General features: G+C 37.3%; 1 protein-coding gene across 1 annotated transcript in view; it reads right to left on the reverse strand.

Annotated features, from left to right (window-relative positions):
- Positions 1 to 18,795, reverse strand: part of GPC3 (glypican 3) — a 452,502-nt gene that overhangs the window by 131,000 nt on the left and 302,707 nt on the right. The window contains exons 4-5 of the mRNA XM_037146361.2: positions 13,805 to 13,938; positions 2,230 to 2,355 (exon numbers count right to left, since the gene is read on the reverse strand). Coding sequence (XP_037002256.1) covers positions 2,230 to 2,355; positions 13,805 to 13,938 — 260 coding nt within the window. The remainder of the gene's footprint in view (positions 1 to 2,229; positions 2,356 to 13,804; positions 13,939 to 18,795) is intronic.

Consider the following 18,795-nt stretch of genomic DNA (forward strand, 5'->3'; position numbering starts at 1 on the left):
CAAAGGCTTTTCTCTGACAATTTAAAAAATATTTCATAATAGGTACATTTTCATGATTCTACTTAGTACCTGATGGGCTTACAGGCTGATAAATATACACTATTCCTCCAGAGTGAAGTGGGCTGCCTGGGGCCATTAATCCCTCCAGCCTGACTTGAATTTGCTAGAGGGAAGTCTATGTCCATGCGAGTTCAGTACCTCATAGAGGGTGGCCTCCAACCTCAATCTCACTGGCACCTTGTTCTCATTTTCCCAGATCAGTAATATAGCTTAGTTGAGAAACAAGCTATGTATAGGCATGTATTTTACCTTATATTGGGAAGAGGAGCATAGAGGGTGAAGGGAGAAAGAAAAGAAGTAACCTGCCCTGGCTGGTGTGGCTCAGTGGATTGAGCTCTGGCCTGTGAACTGAAAGGTTGATGGTCCGATTCCTGGTCAGAGCACATTGACTGGGTTTTGGGCTAGGTCCCTGGTTGGGGGCAACCGATCAATGTTTCTCTGCCTCTCTTTCTCCCTTCCTTCCCATCTCTCTAAAAATAAATAAATAAATAAAATCTTTAAAAAAAAAGAAGACAACTAACCTGGATTGAACTTGCAGTATGTACCAATCTTCCAATAAACACCAATTTACTATGGGCTTTAGATTTATGACCTCAACTAAAAGTTACAACACCCCCGTGAAATACCCTTCCTTTACAGAGAAGGACCTTGAGCCTTTGTAAGTTACTCATCCAAAGTCATACACAGTAAATACCAGAACTGAGATGCAATATCAACTTCATCTGGCTTCGAAGGCTTCTTCTGTCCATTACATTACTTTGCTATTTAATTTCGTTTAGATTCATGATTAATTATCCTTTATCGTATGTCCTCATATTGGTTCATACTACAACGTAAACTCCTCAGAGCAGATACCTTACCTGTATTGTTCATCCTCGTATCCCTAGCACCTAGCTTGGTGCCTCACATATAGTAGCATCTCAAAACATAAATGTTGAAGGTATGAGTGAATGAATGAGGAAAAACACACATATTGTCAGACATAGAAGGACTGTAATCCAATATAACATTTTTTAAGTGTGGAAACCCAGGCCCAGAGAGATTAGGTCACTTGCCCTAGGTTAAGCAACTAATCTATGAAAGATTCAAAATGTCAGTTCAGGTCTCTTCTGTATTGTCCTCTAAAACATGCTGCTGCCCTGGCTGATGTGGCTCACTGGACTGAGTGTCAGCCTGTGAACCAAAGGGTCGCTGGTTCAATTCCCAGTCAGGGCACATGCCCGGGTTGCAGGCCAGGTTCCCAGTAGAGGGCATGTGAGAGGCAACCACACATTGATGTTTCTTTCCCTCTCTTTCTACCCCCCTTCCCCTCTCTCTAAAAAGAAATAAAAAATATTTTTAAAAATAATGATTTAAAAAATAAACATGCTACTACTTGAACAAAATTTTTTGAAAGCATGTTCATCAACTCCATGGGGTTTCCTAAGCCTTCTATCTTCCTGATTTAATTCCTTAATTGCAAACTATTCCTTATACATGCAAAGCCAATTAGCCCACTAGAATGAAACCTCTGTGAGGACAGGGAATTTTGCCTGTTTTTTTTTTTTATTTCAAGATAACTGGCAGTTTGAAGGTACTCAGTAAATATTTACTGAATAAATGAATATATATTATTTACTTTCCAGCTATGAGCAAATTCTTCATTGATGAAGAATGTTAGCATGGATTATGCTAACAAACACTCAAATGATCACATATTTCAGTAAAACTTCTCACTGAAACAGCACTCCTTTTTCCTTCCCCTGTCTTCTATCCTTCACCTTCATCACTAAAATAGGAAAAAAAACATCAGTATCTATTTCATAAGATGGGTGTAAGATTAAAGAGAGTTAATACAGACAAGTACTTAATATGGTATTTAATACATAGTTAAGTCTCAATACATGATAGCTATTAGTATAAATATGATTTCTTCCAATCAATGAATGAATAACAACCAACATAATTAGGAAATGGAGTAAGCCAATAATTCTCTATGAGCTTCAAAGTTCATAAATTATGAGGGCTTTAAGTTACAGAAAGCATCTGGCATATCATAGATACTCTATTTTTTCCTAGAACTTTTCTTGTGAAATTAATGAAGGCAAGAGAAGGTGTAACCATCCTTGAGATGAATATATGATGATTATTCCTCAAATACTGCTCCATTTATCATTCAAAAAAGATTACCTCTCCACAAGTTCTTGTCCATTCCAGCAAAGAGTGTCATTTTCAGCCACAGGGCTATGGCTGCAGATGTAGCCAGGCAAAGCACTATAGAAACTGATGAAAGATTTCAGCTTCTGAATTAGTTCCCTGAAAGAAAAACAAAACATCTGTGCATAAGAAGCAAGCAAACTCAGTAAGAGAAAAGTTTAATTTCCTTATCAGCATGACAGAGCAGCTCTAACAGACTGATTAGAGCAATAAATGATTTTTAAACATATTCTTGGTTGTAAGGCTACAATTTCATTTTTTTAAAAAATCAATAAAATTATATTAGAAAACAGTTGCCTGCCGTATAAGGTATTATTCCAATCAGAAGGATGATTTAATTCCAACATTCATTTTCTAACATGTTCGGCTTTCACTTTTGGTTCAAAAATCCTGTTACTCACATTCTCAAAGGTGCTGATTACAAGGCACACCGGAGCACTACATATCTTTAGGTTTCTGAGTGTAATTGAGTGCATTGATTATAATTTACAATGCTATTACCCTAGAGATGACCCCTTTCCATGTAGGCTCTGGCTAATAGTTGCAGATCAGAATTGCAGGGCACTCGGGGTAGTATAATCTTTATGAAATTCTCCTAATTATATAGTCAGAGAAACTGCTAAAGGAGGAAGTTTTTGTTGTGTGTATATTGTGGTACCTATGGGAGGAGGGAGTGCATCCCAATATATTATAATACACTCCCGTGTATAATATGCATCCAAGTTTTTGGCCCAAACTTTAATGGAAAAAATATTTCGTTTGAATTATTTACTTCTTTATATTTAGATACTTGGTTTTTGTATTACAAAGAAATTTTAGCATTTATTTTTGAACACGCAGATATAATTATTGCTTTCTAGAGTTACACTTTTAATGCACAAACATAAATAAAAGAATTAAAAACATTTATATAGATACAGAATTAGTACTACCCATGTATAATGTGCATCCTTATTTTTCCCTAAAAAAATTGGTCAAAAAAGTGTGCATTATATAGGAAAAATATGGTATTTACTTGCTTTGGCTTTAATGCTATATATGATAAGACAAGTATGGGTATGTGTGTGGGGGTGTGAGAGAGAGAGTGACAAAGTGACAGAGGCAGAAAGAGATTATATTAAGTATGCAAATATGCATAAACACAAACACATAATTACCCAGCCAAATTTCTGGCCTATTATCTTCTTACAGATATACATGGACACACAAAACAAAATACTACAGACTGGAGAGAAGTAGATATTCTTATTAAAAATATTAAAATACTTATGCAATAAATGCCTAGTGGTAAACAAAAATAAAATATTTTTTATTTTCTAAAGCAATGTTCCCGGTAGAAAAGAATTTAAAGAGTTCTTCATCTCCAAGTCTGTCTTAAGTCTCTCCTAAGTTTTTGGAGACTCTGCTAGGGAATTTCCTGGCAGTGGAGTAATTATTCAATTTTGTCTCCAGGCTAAGAATGGATTGGTTTGATATATAGGCCTCTGGAGGAGCCAGAGTTCTGAATCTCATTTGGACACTTGTGGGAGTCCTGAGCCCAGAAATGCCTTCCTGGGGTTGTCCATAAATCAGGCCAAAAGAGGAAGACTGGTAGAAATTATTTTCTTGCTTTTAATGCCACTTTCCATTTTATTACCATAAAACAATTCATTTCAACTAATGATTTAAAAGAGAGAGAACTTATAATACACATCTTCACAAAGGCTTGGGTCACAGTAAAGCCAGGGTGGTGGACAAAACAACTCAAGAAAGGTTGTTGATATATATATAGCATGTTGATATATATATATATATATATATATATATATATATATATATATATATATCAGACTGATTAGAGCAATAAATGATTTTTAAACACATTCTTGGTTGTAAGGCCACAATTTCATTTTTTTAAAAAATCAATAAAATTGCCCTGGCTGGTGTAGCTCAGTGGATTGAGTGTGGGCCTGCGAACCAGAGGATCGTGGTTCGATTCCCAGTCAGGGCACATGCCTGGGTTGCAGGCTAGTTCCCAGCAGGGGACACATGAGAGGCAACCATACATTGATATTTCTCTCCCTCTCTCCTTCCCCTCTAAAGATAAATAAAACCTTTAAAAAAAATCAATAAAATTATATTAGAAAACAGTTGCCTGCCATATAAGGTATTATTCCAATCAGAAGGATGATTTAATTCCAACATTCATTTTCTAACATGTTCGGCTTTCACTTTTGGTTCAAAAATCCTGTTACTCACATTCTCAAAGGTGCAGTTATATATATATATATATATATATATATATATATAACTCTTGATACCCCAACAGTAGTTTCTTGCTATGCTCAAACCCCCTTACAGACTACTTATTACTTATGGCTGGGCTCCATCAATTTCCAAAGAGGCTGAATTCAGGGATTTGAAAATAAAACTCAACATTATAGTTTCTCACAGAGGAAAAAGATGGGTTCAATTAACACTAATAGGAGAGATGCTCTGTTTTACAAGGTAATAATATGGTTCCCAAGAGTGGAAACTGAAAGACTAAAAGCTGAGACTGAGTAACTCCACCCCCCCTCTTTCCATGAGGAAATGGAATATGGCATTAGTCTATAAGAAGTGATGGCTCTCTCTTTAATGAAAGAGTTTCCCTTAGGCCTTCTCCTACCTCCCAACTCTCTCTCACTAATGTAGCACATGGCAAGAAAAATTGAACTCATAGAAAAGCCTTCCAATCTGACTTCACTAGAAGTTAAAAAAATGAAATAAAAGCACTCAGGACTTCTCCCAGCCTCTCAATTCTTGCAGTTTTCTTAGCTGACCATAAAGATCACCAAAAAAAAAAATTGGAGAGGATTCAGTGTCTATCTAAATGTTAAGGGGATGAGAGGATGAAATAAAAGTAAGACCTTCCACTTTAGTATAGAAGGATATTACTTGGTGGGGACATGATAAAAGTTGAAGAAAACCACAAAGAATGTGAATAATGTGAACATAATCTGGCCATCAAATTCTAGAACTCAGGGGGATCTCTTTGAAAGTTAAACAAGGTAACTTGGGTAGAGAAAATACCATCCTACTTTATAGGGTACCTATTACCACCACAGAATATACAAGATGGTGGTAAATATGTGTTCAGAATAAACACATTGTTTCTGAATTTGTTATTTTGAATTTAGAACACAGTTCATTTAGCAACCATGCTATAATGATGGTTAGATTCTCAGACTAGTTCCTCAAAAAAGAGTAGCTTAGCTGCTGACTTTGGAATCTAACCTATGTGAGTTACAAATGCCAACTACTCCCTCACTTACTTAGCAGTGAAACCTTAGGCAAATTCTAAACTTCTTTGAGCCTTCTTTTCTTTATCTGTAAAATGAAGCTAATGATAAGTTGCTGCAATGAGTCAACCAATGAGACAATAGTTGCTGTGATGAGTAAATGAGACAATGCTTGTAGAATATTTGACATAGTACCTAGCACAGAGTAATCCTCCCACAATGTTAGCTATCTGGAAATTTACTACTGTTACTATGAACCTGTAGAATATAATTATACTGTGTATGTGAAATATACTGTATTCCAGATAAATTTATGTTGAATTAGAATTAACAGTTTTTCAAGTTTCAGATAACTTGATGTGTACAAGACAAAGAAATCTTTCATCTTTTAAGGGGGAGTACTAAAATGTACAACCATGTTCTCCCCCACAATATTTTTCCTGATATTCTTTCTCAATGAGTAGCTAGCTATTGGGCTGTGTAAACCACTGAACTAATATAGTATAGTATCTGGAATGGTCTTTGCTTGGTAAGCAGGTGGTGGGAGCCTTTAGAGGAAATTGCATCTAAGAGTTAGGTGTAGAGCATCCAAGGTGGAAAGATTAGTTATTAGTTATCAGGGAAATGCAAGTGAAAACCACAGTGAGATACCACTTTGCCGGGGTGACTACAACAACAACAACAAAGGTAGACAACATATATGGTGAGGATATGGAGAAATTGGAACCCTCATACATTGCTGGTGGGAATGCAAAATGGTACCCCTGCTGTGGAAAACAGTTTGGTGGTTAAAGATAAACAGAGTTACCATAAGATCCAGCAATCACACTACTATGTATAAACCCAAAATAATTAAAAACAAGTACTCAAATAAGCAGAGTTACATACATGCTCATAGCAGTACTATTTACAATAATCAAAATGTGGAACCAGAGATGTTCAACTGATAAAAGGATAAACAAATATATATATATTCTATATAATGGCATATCATTCAGCCTTCAAAAAGAAACCAAGGATGAACCTTGAAAACATCATGATAAGTGAAAGAAGCCAATCATGAATTACCACATATTATATAATTCCATTCATGTGACATATCCAGAATAGGGAATTCTATAGAGACAGAAAGTATATTAGTATTTGCTTAGGGCTAGGGAGGATGAGGGCTGGGGAATGACAGCTTAAGAGTATGGGACTTCCTCAAGAGGTGATGAAAAGGTTCTAAATTGATTGTGATGATGGTTGAACAACTCCGAATATATTAAAAACAGTTGAATTGTATACTTTAAATGGATGAATTATATGGTATGTGGATCATATCTCAGTAAAGTTGTTATAACATATAACCACCCCCTCCAAAAAAAAAAGTCAAGAAGAATTGAAATATGTCTCAGAGGAAGAGGTTTGGCTACTGAGAGAGGGATGTCCCTTGGAACAATGGAAGGAGACAGTACAGGAGAGCTAGGAAAGAACCAGGTTTGGATGAACATGAAATAACATCATGGGTGAAGGGTGAGAAGAGAAATTTTTATGAGCCACAATCGCAGCATGGCAAGAGCTATAAACAGTGTTTAAAATCTATTTTTTCCTTCAGATGAAGTTCGTTCATTTTCTTTCTCATCATAAAACAAATGTATGCTCACCAAATATTTTCTATATTTAGAAAATATAGGAAGGCAGAAAGGGATGAAAATATCATTCCTAACAGCCAGAGACAGTCACTGTTCATATTTAGAAATATTGCCTTCCAGACTTTTTTCTCGGGTAAAGTTTTTTATTTATTTTTCTAAAACCTTTTCTTCTTTATATTGTTTTTCACTGAGTTGTTTTTGATTTGTAGTATATATTATTCCCATTAGGGCCTACATAGAATTTAAGGTGGATTTAATTTCTTAATGCAAGTTCTGAAATAAATGCAAGTTTTGGAATAATTCCCAGGGCCTGTGGGATGAGACAGTATTTGGTTCTGGCACAGCTAGCAAACCGGCCAATGCTTTCAAGTTCCCAGGCGTAGTGTTACAGTGCAGCCCATTCCTTCATGCCGAACCTTCTACATACTGTGAGAAAATAAACCTTAGTTTCCAAAAGAAAATGTGATTTTTTAAAGAAATCCATAAATACTATTTTTCAGGGTAGAAGAAAGGCTTCTTAAACTGTTGGAGAGTTAATGAGTTTTTTCCAAAGAGAGTGACAACAGGTGATAATGTCCTCTGACACCACAGCTAGGAAGCAGCAGAGTGTGACAGGAGTAGTTTACCTCCTACCAAGTTTCCTGGGCCTCTCTCATTTCTCCTCTTCATTGTCACTCCTTCCTAAATTTGTTCTGGTACGGGAATTAAGTAGATTTTACTTTTATTGTTTCTTAAATAAAGTTTTATACCCCCATGCTTATAATTTTTAAAGCAGGTCAATCGAATATTTCCACTTCTCTCTTTACATAAAGATAGCTAAAACTAAATTAAGTAACATATTAATTACCCACATATGACTCAGTCACGATTTCTTTTCTTTGTGCTAGTAACCCATGACAGACAACAAAAGAATCTCCACCCATGAATTTAGGCTGTCTGCTCAACTGAATTGTCTCTAGAAAACAACAACAAAAAGAAAGTTTGGATAATTAGGTACCCAGGATGAGAAAAACAATTTGTTTGGAAGGAACATTCTTTGATTCCAATTCTACTTTATTCTAATACATACATGCCAAACAAAGCATTTGACATAAAAATAGTGGAGCCTATGGCTCTCACTTAGGACAAACTGAACACTTGCTTACAGCAGTCTGCTTGGGAAAAAAGAGTCTCTTCATAGAGGTTTCATTCAATGTGTTAAATGTGGAACTAAAGGACGGGGCCCCTTTGCATGCACGAGCCATTTTGAAATATTAAAGCTGGGTGCATGTGATCTTCCCTGGAGGGCTCTCACCATTCTCGAGTCCTGTTCTCGGGTTGTGGGGGAGGGGATTCCCTTTGCTTTCTTGCAATGATTTGCTTGGGCAGGCATCAAAGCAGCACTAATTGGAAACCACTAAAAGTAAAAACAGCCTTTCATTCCCTAGTGCAGATCCCGAACTTTTCTCCTTTACCATTAAACCTCCTTTTTTCTTAACATAAAGTAATATGAGCTCATTATTTTTTCTAAATTGAAAACACAGAAAAGCATATAAACTAAAATAATTATAAGTGAAATGATGTAGGATCATGCTTAGTGCTGCTGCAGAGAACCTTTCACAGTCTTACCCTAAACCATAATTTTCTACCATTCCAGACACTAGCCCATACTTTTTCTTATACTATTCCCTTTGCCAGCAACACCCTTTCCCTCCTCTGTCTGTTGAATTTCTACTAGTTCCTCAAGGCCCAGCTCAAATGTTATGGTACCTTTTCCAAGAAGCTTTTCTTGACTCACAGGAGCTGCTACTTCCCCACCTATGATGCTGCCACCCCTTTGTACATAGCTGTTTGGGCAGTTGCCTCTAATGTATGAAAACCATTAATTTGTGTGTCCATCTTCCTAACTAGGCTAGGAGATGCTCCTCCTATTCATCAGAGCTTAATCCTTACACAATGCATAGCATATAGATGGTATTGACAAATGTTGAAAGAAGTAGAGTCCAATTTAGAGTAGAATGACTTGTACCAGACCTGAAACTCATTGATTCACTCAGGACATACTTTGTTGTTTTGTTCAGAGGGTGGAAAGCACCACTGAACTTACAAAGCTGCCTAGCCAAACCAGATCAACAATATGAGAGGGAGTGGGTGTCAGCATTGATTTGGACCAGGGAGCTGAGATCAGCTTTTGTTCTTTTCTTTCTAGGTCATTTACTAGTGTCACCTAATCTATTGCCCCTACAGACCAAGCCAGAGGGAAAGGGAAGGAGGGGGAGTACAGGAAAAAGAAAGCTGGAACACACAGATGTAATTTCACAAGGGTGGAGGGACTATGTGACTTTCTTACAGGTCAGCAGTTGGGCCATATAAAGCTCAGTATAAAGATTTTGAAAAGGGAAAGATATTGCTCATGTGTTCTACTAAACTTTATGGGGGATATGCAAATGACAAGGTAAACAGTATCCTAAGGGAAGTAGTAAAAGAAACATTCAAAGGCTGATATCTGAGATGTGCTGAAAATATTAGAGTTGAAAGGGGCTATGGAAATCTCATTTCTTCTATTCTGAACGTGCTATTGTATGTCTTGTCCTATCCTCACTGTTTTAAATCTGATGACAGATATTTTAAATATTTATACCTTAAAAAGATGCAGAGTCTCATATATAGGCTATCAGCTGAATATCAAATCGCCTTTAAATTGAACTAAGGTATTTCTAAGATTAGTTGTGTGTTGCAAACTACCCAGTTGGGGGCAGACAAAACAAACACATGACTTCTGAGTGCTACCAAAGGAATCCTGCGTTTCTTTGTGTGTTGTTATTTTTAATAAGGCAACGGGCTTTTCAACTCATAATCAGATTCAGACGGCTTGCTTGCAACCTCCACAGACTGAATGCTACAATAGGGTTTCTTTCCAATTATCATATTTTTAACCATAGAGGATGGAGCTTTGGCATGGGTATGAGGGTTGCTGGAAGCACATACATTTTTCTGGACAGTGTAAAATGCTGTGCATAACATACTGAGAAGTTTATGAAGGTACTAACACTGCCAAAACAAGCCCTCCAATAACATCAGATTACAGGGGGCAGTGCATTTACACAGAGATCATCTTAATCTCCAGTTCCTTTCCCTAAGAGGGTTTACAATGCCTATTTGAGGGAGTTAAATGAAATCAGACACTCTTTTGCTGTTTTGTTTTCTTATTTTGCCAGAGAATTCACAAAGAATGGCTCCACATCAAACTCTAATGCTTCATTTTACTAAAAAGATGAGAAGCATCATGGGTCAGGCTCATGTTTCCAACATCCAAAAGAGCCCTGCCTGACTACCACTTACTCCAGTCAACAGGTTTTGGAATTTTTCTTACTATCTTTTCTTTTCTTTGGGGATTAACAAAAAGTCCAAAAATGAATATAAATGAAATGTCAAATCTCAGTGCCCAGCCAAGAACCTGTCCATCAATTTCTTTTTTCCCTGGAGGTATGAACACCCACAGAATCCTCCATGTCCCTCCACAGAGCTCAAGATAAAAGTCATGGCAGCAGGACCTTGATGAATCTCTTACTTTCTTAAAAATATACCCAGGTTTCCCTGGCTGGTGTGGCTCAGTGTGGCTCAGTGGATTGAGTGCTGGCTTGTGAACCAAAGGGTCTCTGGTTTGATTCCCAGTCAGGGCACATGCCTGGGTTGCAGGCCAGGTCCCCAGTAGGGGGCAAGTGAGAAGCAACCACAAATGGATGTTTCTTTACCTCTTTTTCTCTCTCCCTTCCTCTCTCTCTAATTCTTAAAAAGAAAGAAAAGAAACAAAGGCCCTTTAAGTATCCAGGTTGACAAGGTAATCTCAAAATGGGACTGGGGTTAGGGTGTTTACTTTGAAAAAGCTATATGTGTGGTTCCGTTACAAATCCATATACCACCTCCTCCATGACACTTTCACTGTAATTCCCTGGGCAGACTCTCTTTCCCCATAGGCTGCTTGTATATACACTGGACATTCTTTTGCACTTACAAAACTGTTTTGGAATTATTTGCATTTAAGTCCATTTTCACATCACACTGATTTGGAGAGCAGAGACTCTGTCTTGATTTTCGGTGCCTAGTATATATATGCTGGCACATAATAGATGTTATTGAAAATTTATTTCTATAATGATGTAAACATAATATAAATATATATTATACTTATTAATATATTACACTTATAATTTATATTTCATTTATACACCTTTAATATATAACGTTATATAAATTGCTTCAGTCTAATATGCAAGGGGTTTCTACCAGTTGAAGATCAATGGCTGGTTAATTCCTCGGGTCGTTTAGACAGAATGAAAGCAATGGCAAACAATAGACAAAGGACAGTCAGGGGCTAAAGATATCCTGGGAAAATGGCCTCATTTTGTCTTTTTTGATAAACAAAAACTTGTCAAAGAACCCCATGCTATAGGGATATGGTTCTCAAATATTTTGGTGCCAGGAACCTGTGGTGGTTTTTAAAGATGTCCATAAATCCTTTGATACTATGTCTTTCAAGAGGTGGGGCTTAATTTCCCTCCCCCTCAAATGTGGACTGGAATTTGTGACTTGCTTTTAACAAACCGAGCATGTCAGAATTGAGAGTATGTCAACTCCTGAGACTGGCTCATAAAACACGTATCAACCTTCCTCTTTGCTCTCTTCCATGGATCACTTATTGTGGGGAAGCCAGAGGCCATGTTGTGAGGATACTCATGAGGTCCACGTAGTGAAGAACTAAAGCCTCCTTCCAACAACCAGCATGAACTTGCTAAATAGGTAAGTGAGCCATCTTGAAAGTAGATCCTCCAGCTTAAATCAACACTGAGATGACTGCCAGCCCCAGGCAACATCTTGACAGAAATATCTTTAGAGACTCAGAACAACCTAGGTAAGCAGTTACCAAATTCCTGACGGAGACTGTGAGATCATGAACTTGTTTAGTTTAAATCACTGTTTTAGGATAATTTCGTATATACCACTAGATAACTAATACAATCCTTTAACACTCAAAATTGTCGAGGACCCTGAAGACCTTTTGTTTATGTAATATATATCAATTGATATTTACTGCTTTATGTATTAAAACACAGAAACAATTTAATTTTAGTGTTAATTTTAAAATAACAATGAGACATTATATGTTAATATGAATAACATGTTAATGAAAAAAGTAATTTTGCTTTTTAAAATATTTTATTTAGTTAGTTTTAGAGAAAGGGGATAGGAGGGGAAACAGAGAGGGAGAGAAACATTGATGTGAGAGAGAAGTATCAATTGGCTGCCTCTTCTACACACCCAGACTGAAGACCAAACCCACAATCCAGGCAGGTACCCTAACCAGGAATAGAACCAGAAACCTTCCGCTTTGCAAGATGATGCCCAACCAATTGAGCCACACCACTTAGAGCTGAAAAGTGATGTTGTTTTTGCATTTCTGCCACATATCTTTACTGACTATCTTAATAGGAGACAGATAAATTCTTCCATTTGCTTCTGCATTTAATCCGTTGCAATATGTTGCTTTGGTTGAAGTATATGAACAAAAGCCAGCTTCACACATATATGTAGTTAGCAAAAGGCGGATCACAACAACCTCCTGAAAGGGTCTGTGGGACTCCTTGGGTCCTATAATCACACTTGAAAATTTCTGCTACAGTGAAACTAGGAATCCATTAGTTTGGAAATCAATAAAAGAAAAGAAAATGGGACTTCCTAATACACTTCTTTGAAGCACTATCTCTCAAGCAGCCTTATTGCCTTCTCTCACTCTGAACTGTATCATATATGACTAGAGATTACTATTTCAAAACCTCCTGTAGTAAATGGATATGAATGGAATGATTTACCCAATATGAGATGTTACTTATTTCATCTCTTCATCTTCCGGTCTCTCCCTATGGGGGGTCTCTCCCTATGATCCTCAAAGTTGTGAGGAAGTAGAACTCATGTCTAGCTATTCTTGAGCTAGTTGCAGAGTTGGCTCCATGTGCATTGCTTTGGGGTAAGGTAGTACTCCTAGATTTGTGTTGGGCCTCCTATCAAATTTCTGTGACTTATTTGTTAACTTGATACAAGAAGAGGAAAGGAGGGAATCTGGATGTAGTGGGGAGGAATGAAGAGAATAAGAAACAAACTTTAATTTAGTCCCTTGTCTGCTATTTATTTCAATAAATAGGAATTGATTCCTTCATTTTATCATTCTTAAAAGAGTGTGTAGAGTGTGCAGGGTGTGTGTATACACATGAGTGTGTGTGCCATTTTCTCTCTAGTGAACACATCCTGGATGCACCGTTAATAGTGGGAAAAGCCACAAACCAAACCATCAGAGATCAAATCTCTGATTTGAGCATTGTGAGATCAAATCATAACAAAAATGTTTTATCAATAAAATTCTTGATTACAGAAGTCCATTCCACCCTGCCTTGCTGTACTGAATAGTTGCATACGGTAAATTTACATGTACATATGGCTTGAATATAATACAATATCTTTTTTCTTTAACATTGACAGATAACAGAATTTAATTAACCAAACACTCTACTCAGAAGGACTAAATAACATGTATTTAAGGAGCTTCACTTGAGTGGTTTTTGACCTTAAAACACAATTGCTAATTGTATACTGAAATAGAGGGGAAAAAAAAACTCTCACCTTCTTCGACTGGACAAGGTTTCTTCATGTTCTACATGAGCAACTTTTAATACCTTCTTGTCAATAAACAGATCCTCAGGATAATAAGCAGATCTATATTGGCGTTGTTGAGAATGGGCACATAACTTGCCAATCTGGAAAAAGAAATGCAATATAATTATATGATACTTTCAAAGGTATGACAGTATAAACAAATCCTGATGCGCTTCAATTTCTTCCCCAATTTCTTTTTAAACAGCAGAATGAAGCTGTTACTGGAGTCCAAAAAGGTGACATGCTTTTAACAGAAAGGACCATGTGTGGAAAAGGCTAAACGCCAAGGGTGGGGGCACTCTGAGCACCACATATTCAGAGATTCCCTTAGATAAAACATGCTTTTTTTTTTCTATAGTGAAATGTATACTTGAGAGGACCCTCTACACGGGACTTATGCCATTGATATCTTTTAATGGCACTTGGTATTTATACATATAAAGAAGTTCACAAATGGGCATTGCAAAGTTTAGGAAGAACCAGTGTAGAAAATGAGGAGGTGTACGGAGATGTTTAGAGTATTCTGTTAATAGAAGAGAGGCCTCCCATGCACAGAATGCTCTCCATTCTTATGAGCATTTTGTTATAAGACCTAAGCTAGAGTATTCTAAAAAAAGGTCAACGTAGTTGCTCATCTGGCTTTCCTAAAAATGCCAGAGGGAAGGAAGAAGGAAAGCCCACCAATCAGTAGCCAGTGTCATTAGCTATGAATAAACTAAATATGAGTTTATTGAATAAACTCAGGATTGAGAGTATTAAAGAATATACAAGGTCTGTCTGGAAAAATCTAGCCATTGTTAATATAACAAGAATGGTTTGCACAACACTGATGTAACCTGGCAGCCCAGGAGAGTGACTGGAATGAGCATGTGTGAACAATGATGACTTCACTGTACTAGTCAGTAGGGGTGGGGGTAGATGCCATGGAGCGAGCATGTGTACTGTGAGGCCCTTTCATTCAAAGTGACTGAGCAAGTAGAGCAACAAATCTGCATCAGGTTTTGCATGAAGCTTGAACATTCCTCCATGGAAACTATTCAGATCATTCAGAAGGCCACAGCTATGGGCAACTGCTCACTGGCAACTTTATAATGACAATGTGATTACTCGTACATCATGTCTCGTGCAGAGATTTTTGGTGAGACGTCAAATCACCAGGTTACTCAGTCTCCCTACAGCCAAGATTTGGAGCCCTGTGACTTCTGTTTTTTTCCCACAACTAAAATCACCTTTGACAAGAAAAAGATTTCAGATCATTGATGAGATTCAGGAAAATATGATGGAGCAGCTGATGGCAATTGGGAGAACTGTGTGAGGTCCCAAGGTGCCTACTTTGAAGAGGCCTGAAGCATCATTGTCCTATGGGTAATATTTCCTTTATCTTCTTCAATAAACGTGCCCATTTTTCATATTACATGGCTGGATACCTTCTGGACAGACCTTGTAGGTACTTTAGAGAGTCTACCTTCTTTCCTCTCTTGCTCTTTCCCCCCTCCCTCTCTACCTGATTCCCTTTCTTTCTTCCTCCCCCCCTTTATCCATTCATTTGTTCATTCAAAAATACTTATTGGATGCCTCTCTCTAAAGCTTAGCTCTTTTACACTTCTACAGCAATGATTAAAAAAATAGCACCAGCTTTCTTATATTAATTCTAAATGATTTGGTTAAATTATTTGTAGATTTTATATATTTTCACTTTCAGACAGAAGCCTAATTAAACTTCTATATAAAGAAGTATAAATACATATGCATAACCCATTCAAACAGACAATAGTTTGGTGATGGCCAGAGGGAAGGTGTTGTGAGGGCGAGGGGTCAGTAGGCAAAAGAGGGGTAGTGGGGATATCTGTAATAGGGTAAACTATAAAAATAAAGTACAAAATAAGTATAAATATTGTCATATGTCTCCCCTGTGCTAGATACTATGCTGAACCATTATCACTCCCATTCTATAGGTAAGGAAATTGAGGCTCAGGGAGGTTAACTGACCTGCCTAAGGCAAATGGGCAGTGGATTCAACCTAACTTTGAACCCACTTGTCAGACTTCAAAGCTTATGTAATATCACCTCACTAAAAGACGGTGCTTGATTTCTAGTTCTTTACATTCTATATTTTTAATTGAGTTTATTAGGATGATATTCATTAACAAAATTCACAAAACCATACAGGTTTCAAGTGTATAACTCAACAAAACATCATCTGCACACTGTGCCATGTGCCCATTACCCCAAGCAAAGTCTCTTGCAGTCCCAATTTCCCCTTCTTTGCCCACCTCTACCCAGTCCTCTCCCACCTTTTCTTCTGGCTATCACCATACTGCTGTCTGCACCTCTGTGTTGCGTATATGTTTTTTGGCTAATGTTGCGAGGGGGGATTTCCAGTCCTCAGAAACGGTCAACATAGCCCAGTTAAATGCATAGATTGTACACTTTAGGAAAAATACTAGAAATACCTTGTGAAGACAGGGATTATACCTTTGGTACTTCTGTACCTCTGTAGAATTCAGACTGGATTTAGTGTACAGTTAGCACTCAATAATGGTGAATCGACTGAAGTGAATGGAGGGAACCTCCTCAAATCAGGACTAGCACACCATTCTACTGATAGGTAACCCCAGCTTCTGGATTTCTCAAGATGGTCACAATAATATTTACTGAATTATTTACCTCTTTATAAAGGCATAAATGGTATTTAGTTTGCATAGCTTGGGAAAATTTTCCATATATAAATAAATTATTGAATTAGAAAAAATCTAGAATCAATAGTAGATAACCTTCATTTATGAAAGACAATACCTAGAGTCTAATATTCATACCAACTATTCTCAATAGTCTATCTTAATGAGAATGAGACAAAAGTTGCAGACACTTTAAAATACAGTTGACTTTTGTCCTGCCTGTGTGGCTCAGTTGGTTGGGAGTCATCCTGCAAACTGAAATATTGCCGGCTCAAAACCTGGTCAGGACAGATGCCTGGGTTATGGGTTCAGTCCCCAGTTGGGGTGCATGATCAATGTTTCTCTAATACATTGATGTTTCTCTCCCTCTTTATCTCTCACCCTTCCCTCTCTCTAAAAAAAAAAACAAAACCACAGTTGACCCCTAAATGACACGAGTTTGAACTCTGTGGATCCACTTGTATGTGGATATGTGACTTTTTTTCAATACATACACACAGTACCATAAGTGTACCTTCTATTCTTTTATGATTTTCTTAATAACATTTTTTCTAGCTTACTTCATTGTAAGAATACAATAAAAATATATAACATACAAAATATGTGTTAACCGTCTGTTAATGTTATTGGTAAGACTTCTAGGCCACGGTAGACTGTTAGTAATTTAGTTTTGAGGGAGTCAAAAGTTACACACAGATTTTCAATTGCACAAGAGGGATTCATTGCCCCAACACCCACACTGTTCAAGGGTCAACTGTATTCCATTTAGCTTGGAATGTATGATACTAAATTTTTCAGACGTGCTCATGTAGTGCTATTTGACTTGAGCTAATATTAATTTCAATTGAGGAATCTGCATTATTGGAATTTCCCCTAACTGGTAGCAGTCTGGTAGGGGGCTTTAGGATAAGGCAGCAATTTTAAATCTTTGTCATCTCAACATACAAATTATTAAAATTCTGCACCACACCAAAAATAAATTTTTTGCCAATCTGACAAAAATTAGGTATAGTTTTGATTCATTCATAACAGATGGCTATTGTTGTGTTGATTATTGTCATTTTTTAAATTTGACAGTCTAAGGGGAAAGAGGTCCATGCCCCTGAATAAACAGTCAGGTACTTCATGTTTTACAAATTCTTGTGGCATACTGGTTGAAAATTACTGGGCTAGAGGCCTGCCTGGTTGGACTGGTGAGTTAAGTTCCAATCACTTCCAAAGCACATAATGCAGATACAAATGACTTAGGGTAGACTGTGCATCAGTAAATTATGTTCTTAGACATATACAGCTTTACTTCATTAAACTGCAGGGGAAATATTCATGGAACAAAACCTTGATTTTTGTTCCATAAATATCTACTTATTATTCTGTGAACATACATCAATGTGAGAGTCTATTCCACCACAATCGAAGTAGTCTTACTCAGTGTATTCAGGAGCACATGACACATTCTCCTGAGCAACACCTGGTCCAAATCTGGCACTAAAATCAAAATCTTTCATGCACCTTTCACAGTAACTTGTCTACTTGCCACCTACAGCTGTGAAATCTTCCTTCCCATTGAATGTCTACCCTTACTATTAATGAATAGTATTTGGGCCACAGCAAAACTTTAAAGTTTTGAACCCCTTCCAACCTACAGGAAAGGGGTGCAGCCGAGGTAGAAGTAGGAAGGTTAAGATGAGATGAGAATGTGGGCAGTCTGCAAGCTGCCCTTTCTTCCCAAGTCACCCAATGTGGTATTATGGAGATGACTTCCCAAGACTCTGTGTGGGGTAAGGGGAAAACAGTGGTGTCCTGCCAACACCCTGCTCCCTCTTCTGAAATCTAAAATTCACCACATCTTATCAGACAAACTGTATTTTCTTCCACAAATTCACGGTGAAGCAAGTTCTTGGCATATACAAAGAATTTGTTAAATGTTCTGCCCCCCCATCCCTTCTGCCCACATCTTTCACCTCCACACTGTGTGAGCTTTAGTGAATATTATGATCTTATTTTGAGACATGGACATGAAAAGAAAACTCAATTTACAAAGAGATTCAGTGTTCACATTACAGAGGTCCTTTCATCTCCACACTCGAGAAACATCCCTGGGAGCCTTGGGAGTTAATCTGCAGTTGCATTTGCTGAAGATGTCAGCCTCCCAAGTGGCATTTTAGAAATCCATGTTCTGCCCAGGACTTTCAGACTCTTAAATAAGAAGTGCAATCCAATTTCCTTTCACTGACTAATGTACCTAGTCAAGGATGCTGCTACCTTTAATTTACTTAGTTG

The sequence above is a fragment of the Artibeus jamaicensis genome, unplaced genomic scaffold, assembly GCF_021234435.1.
Source record: "Artibeus jamaicensis isolate MK-2021 breed Jamaican fruit bat unplaced genomic scaffold, CSHL_Jam_final contig_240, whole genome shotgun sequence".
In the NCBI taxonomy this organism is placed as follows: Eukaryota; Metazoa; Chordata; class Mammalia; order Chiroptera; family Phyllostomidae; genus Artibeus; species Artibeus jamaicensis.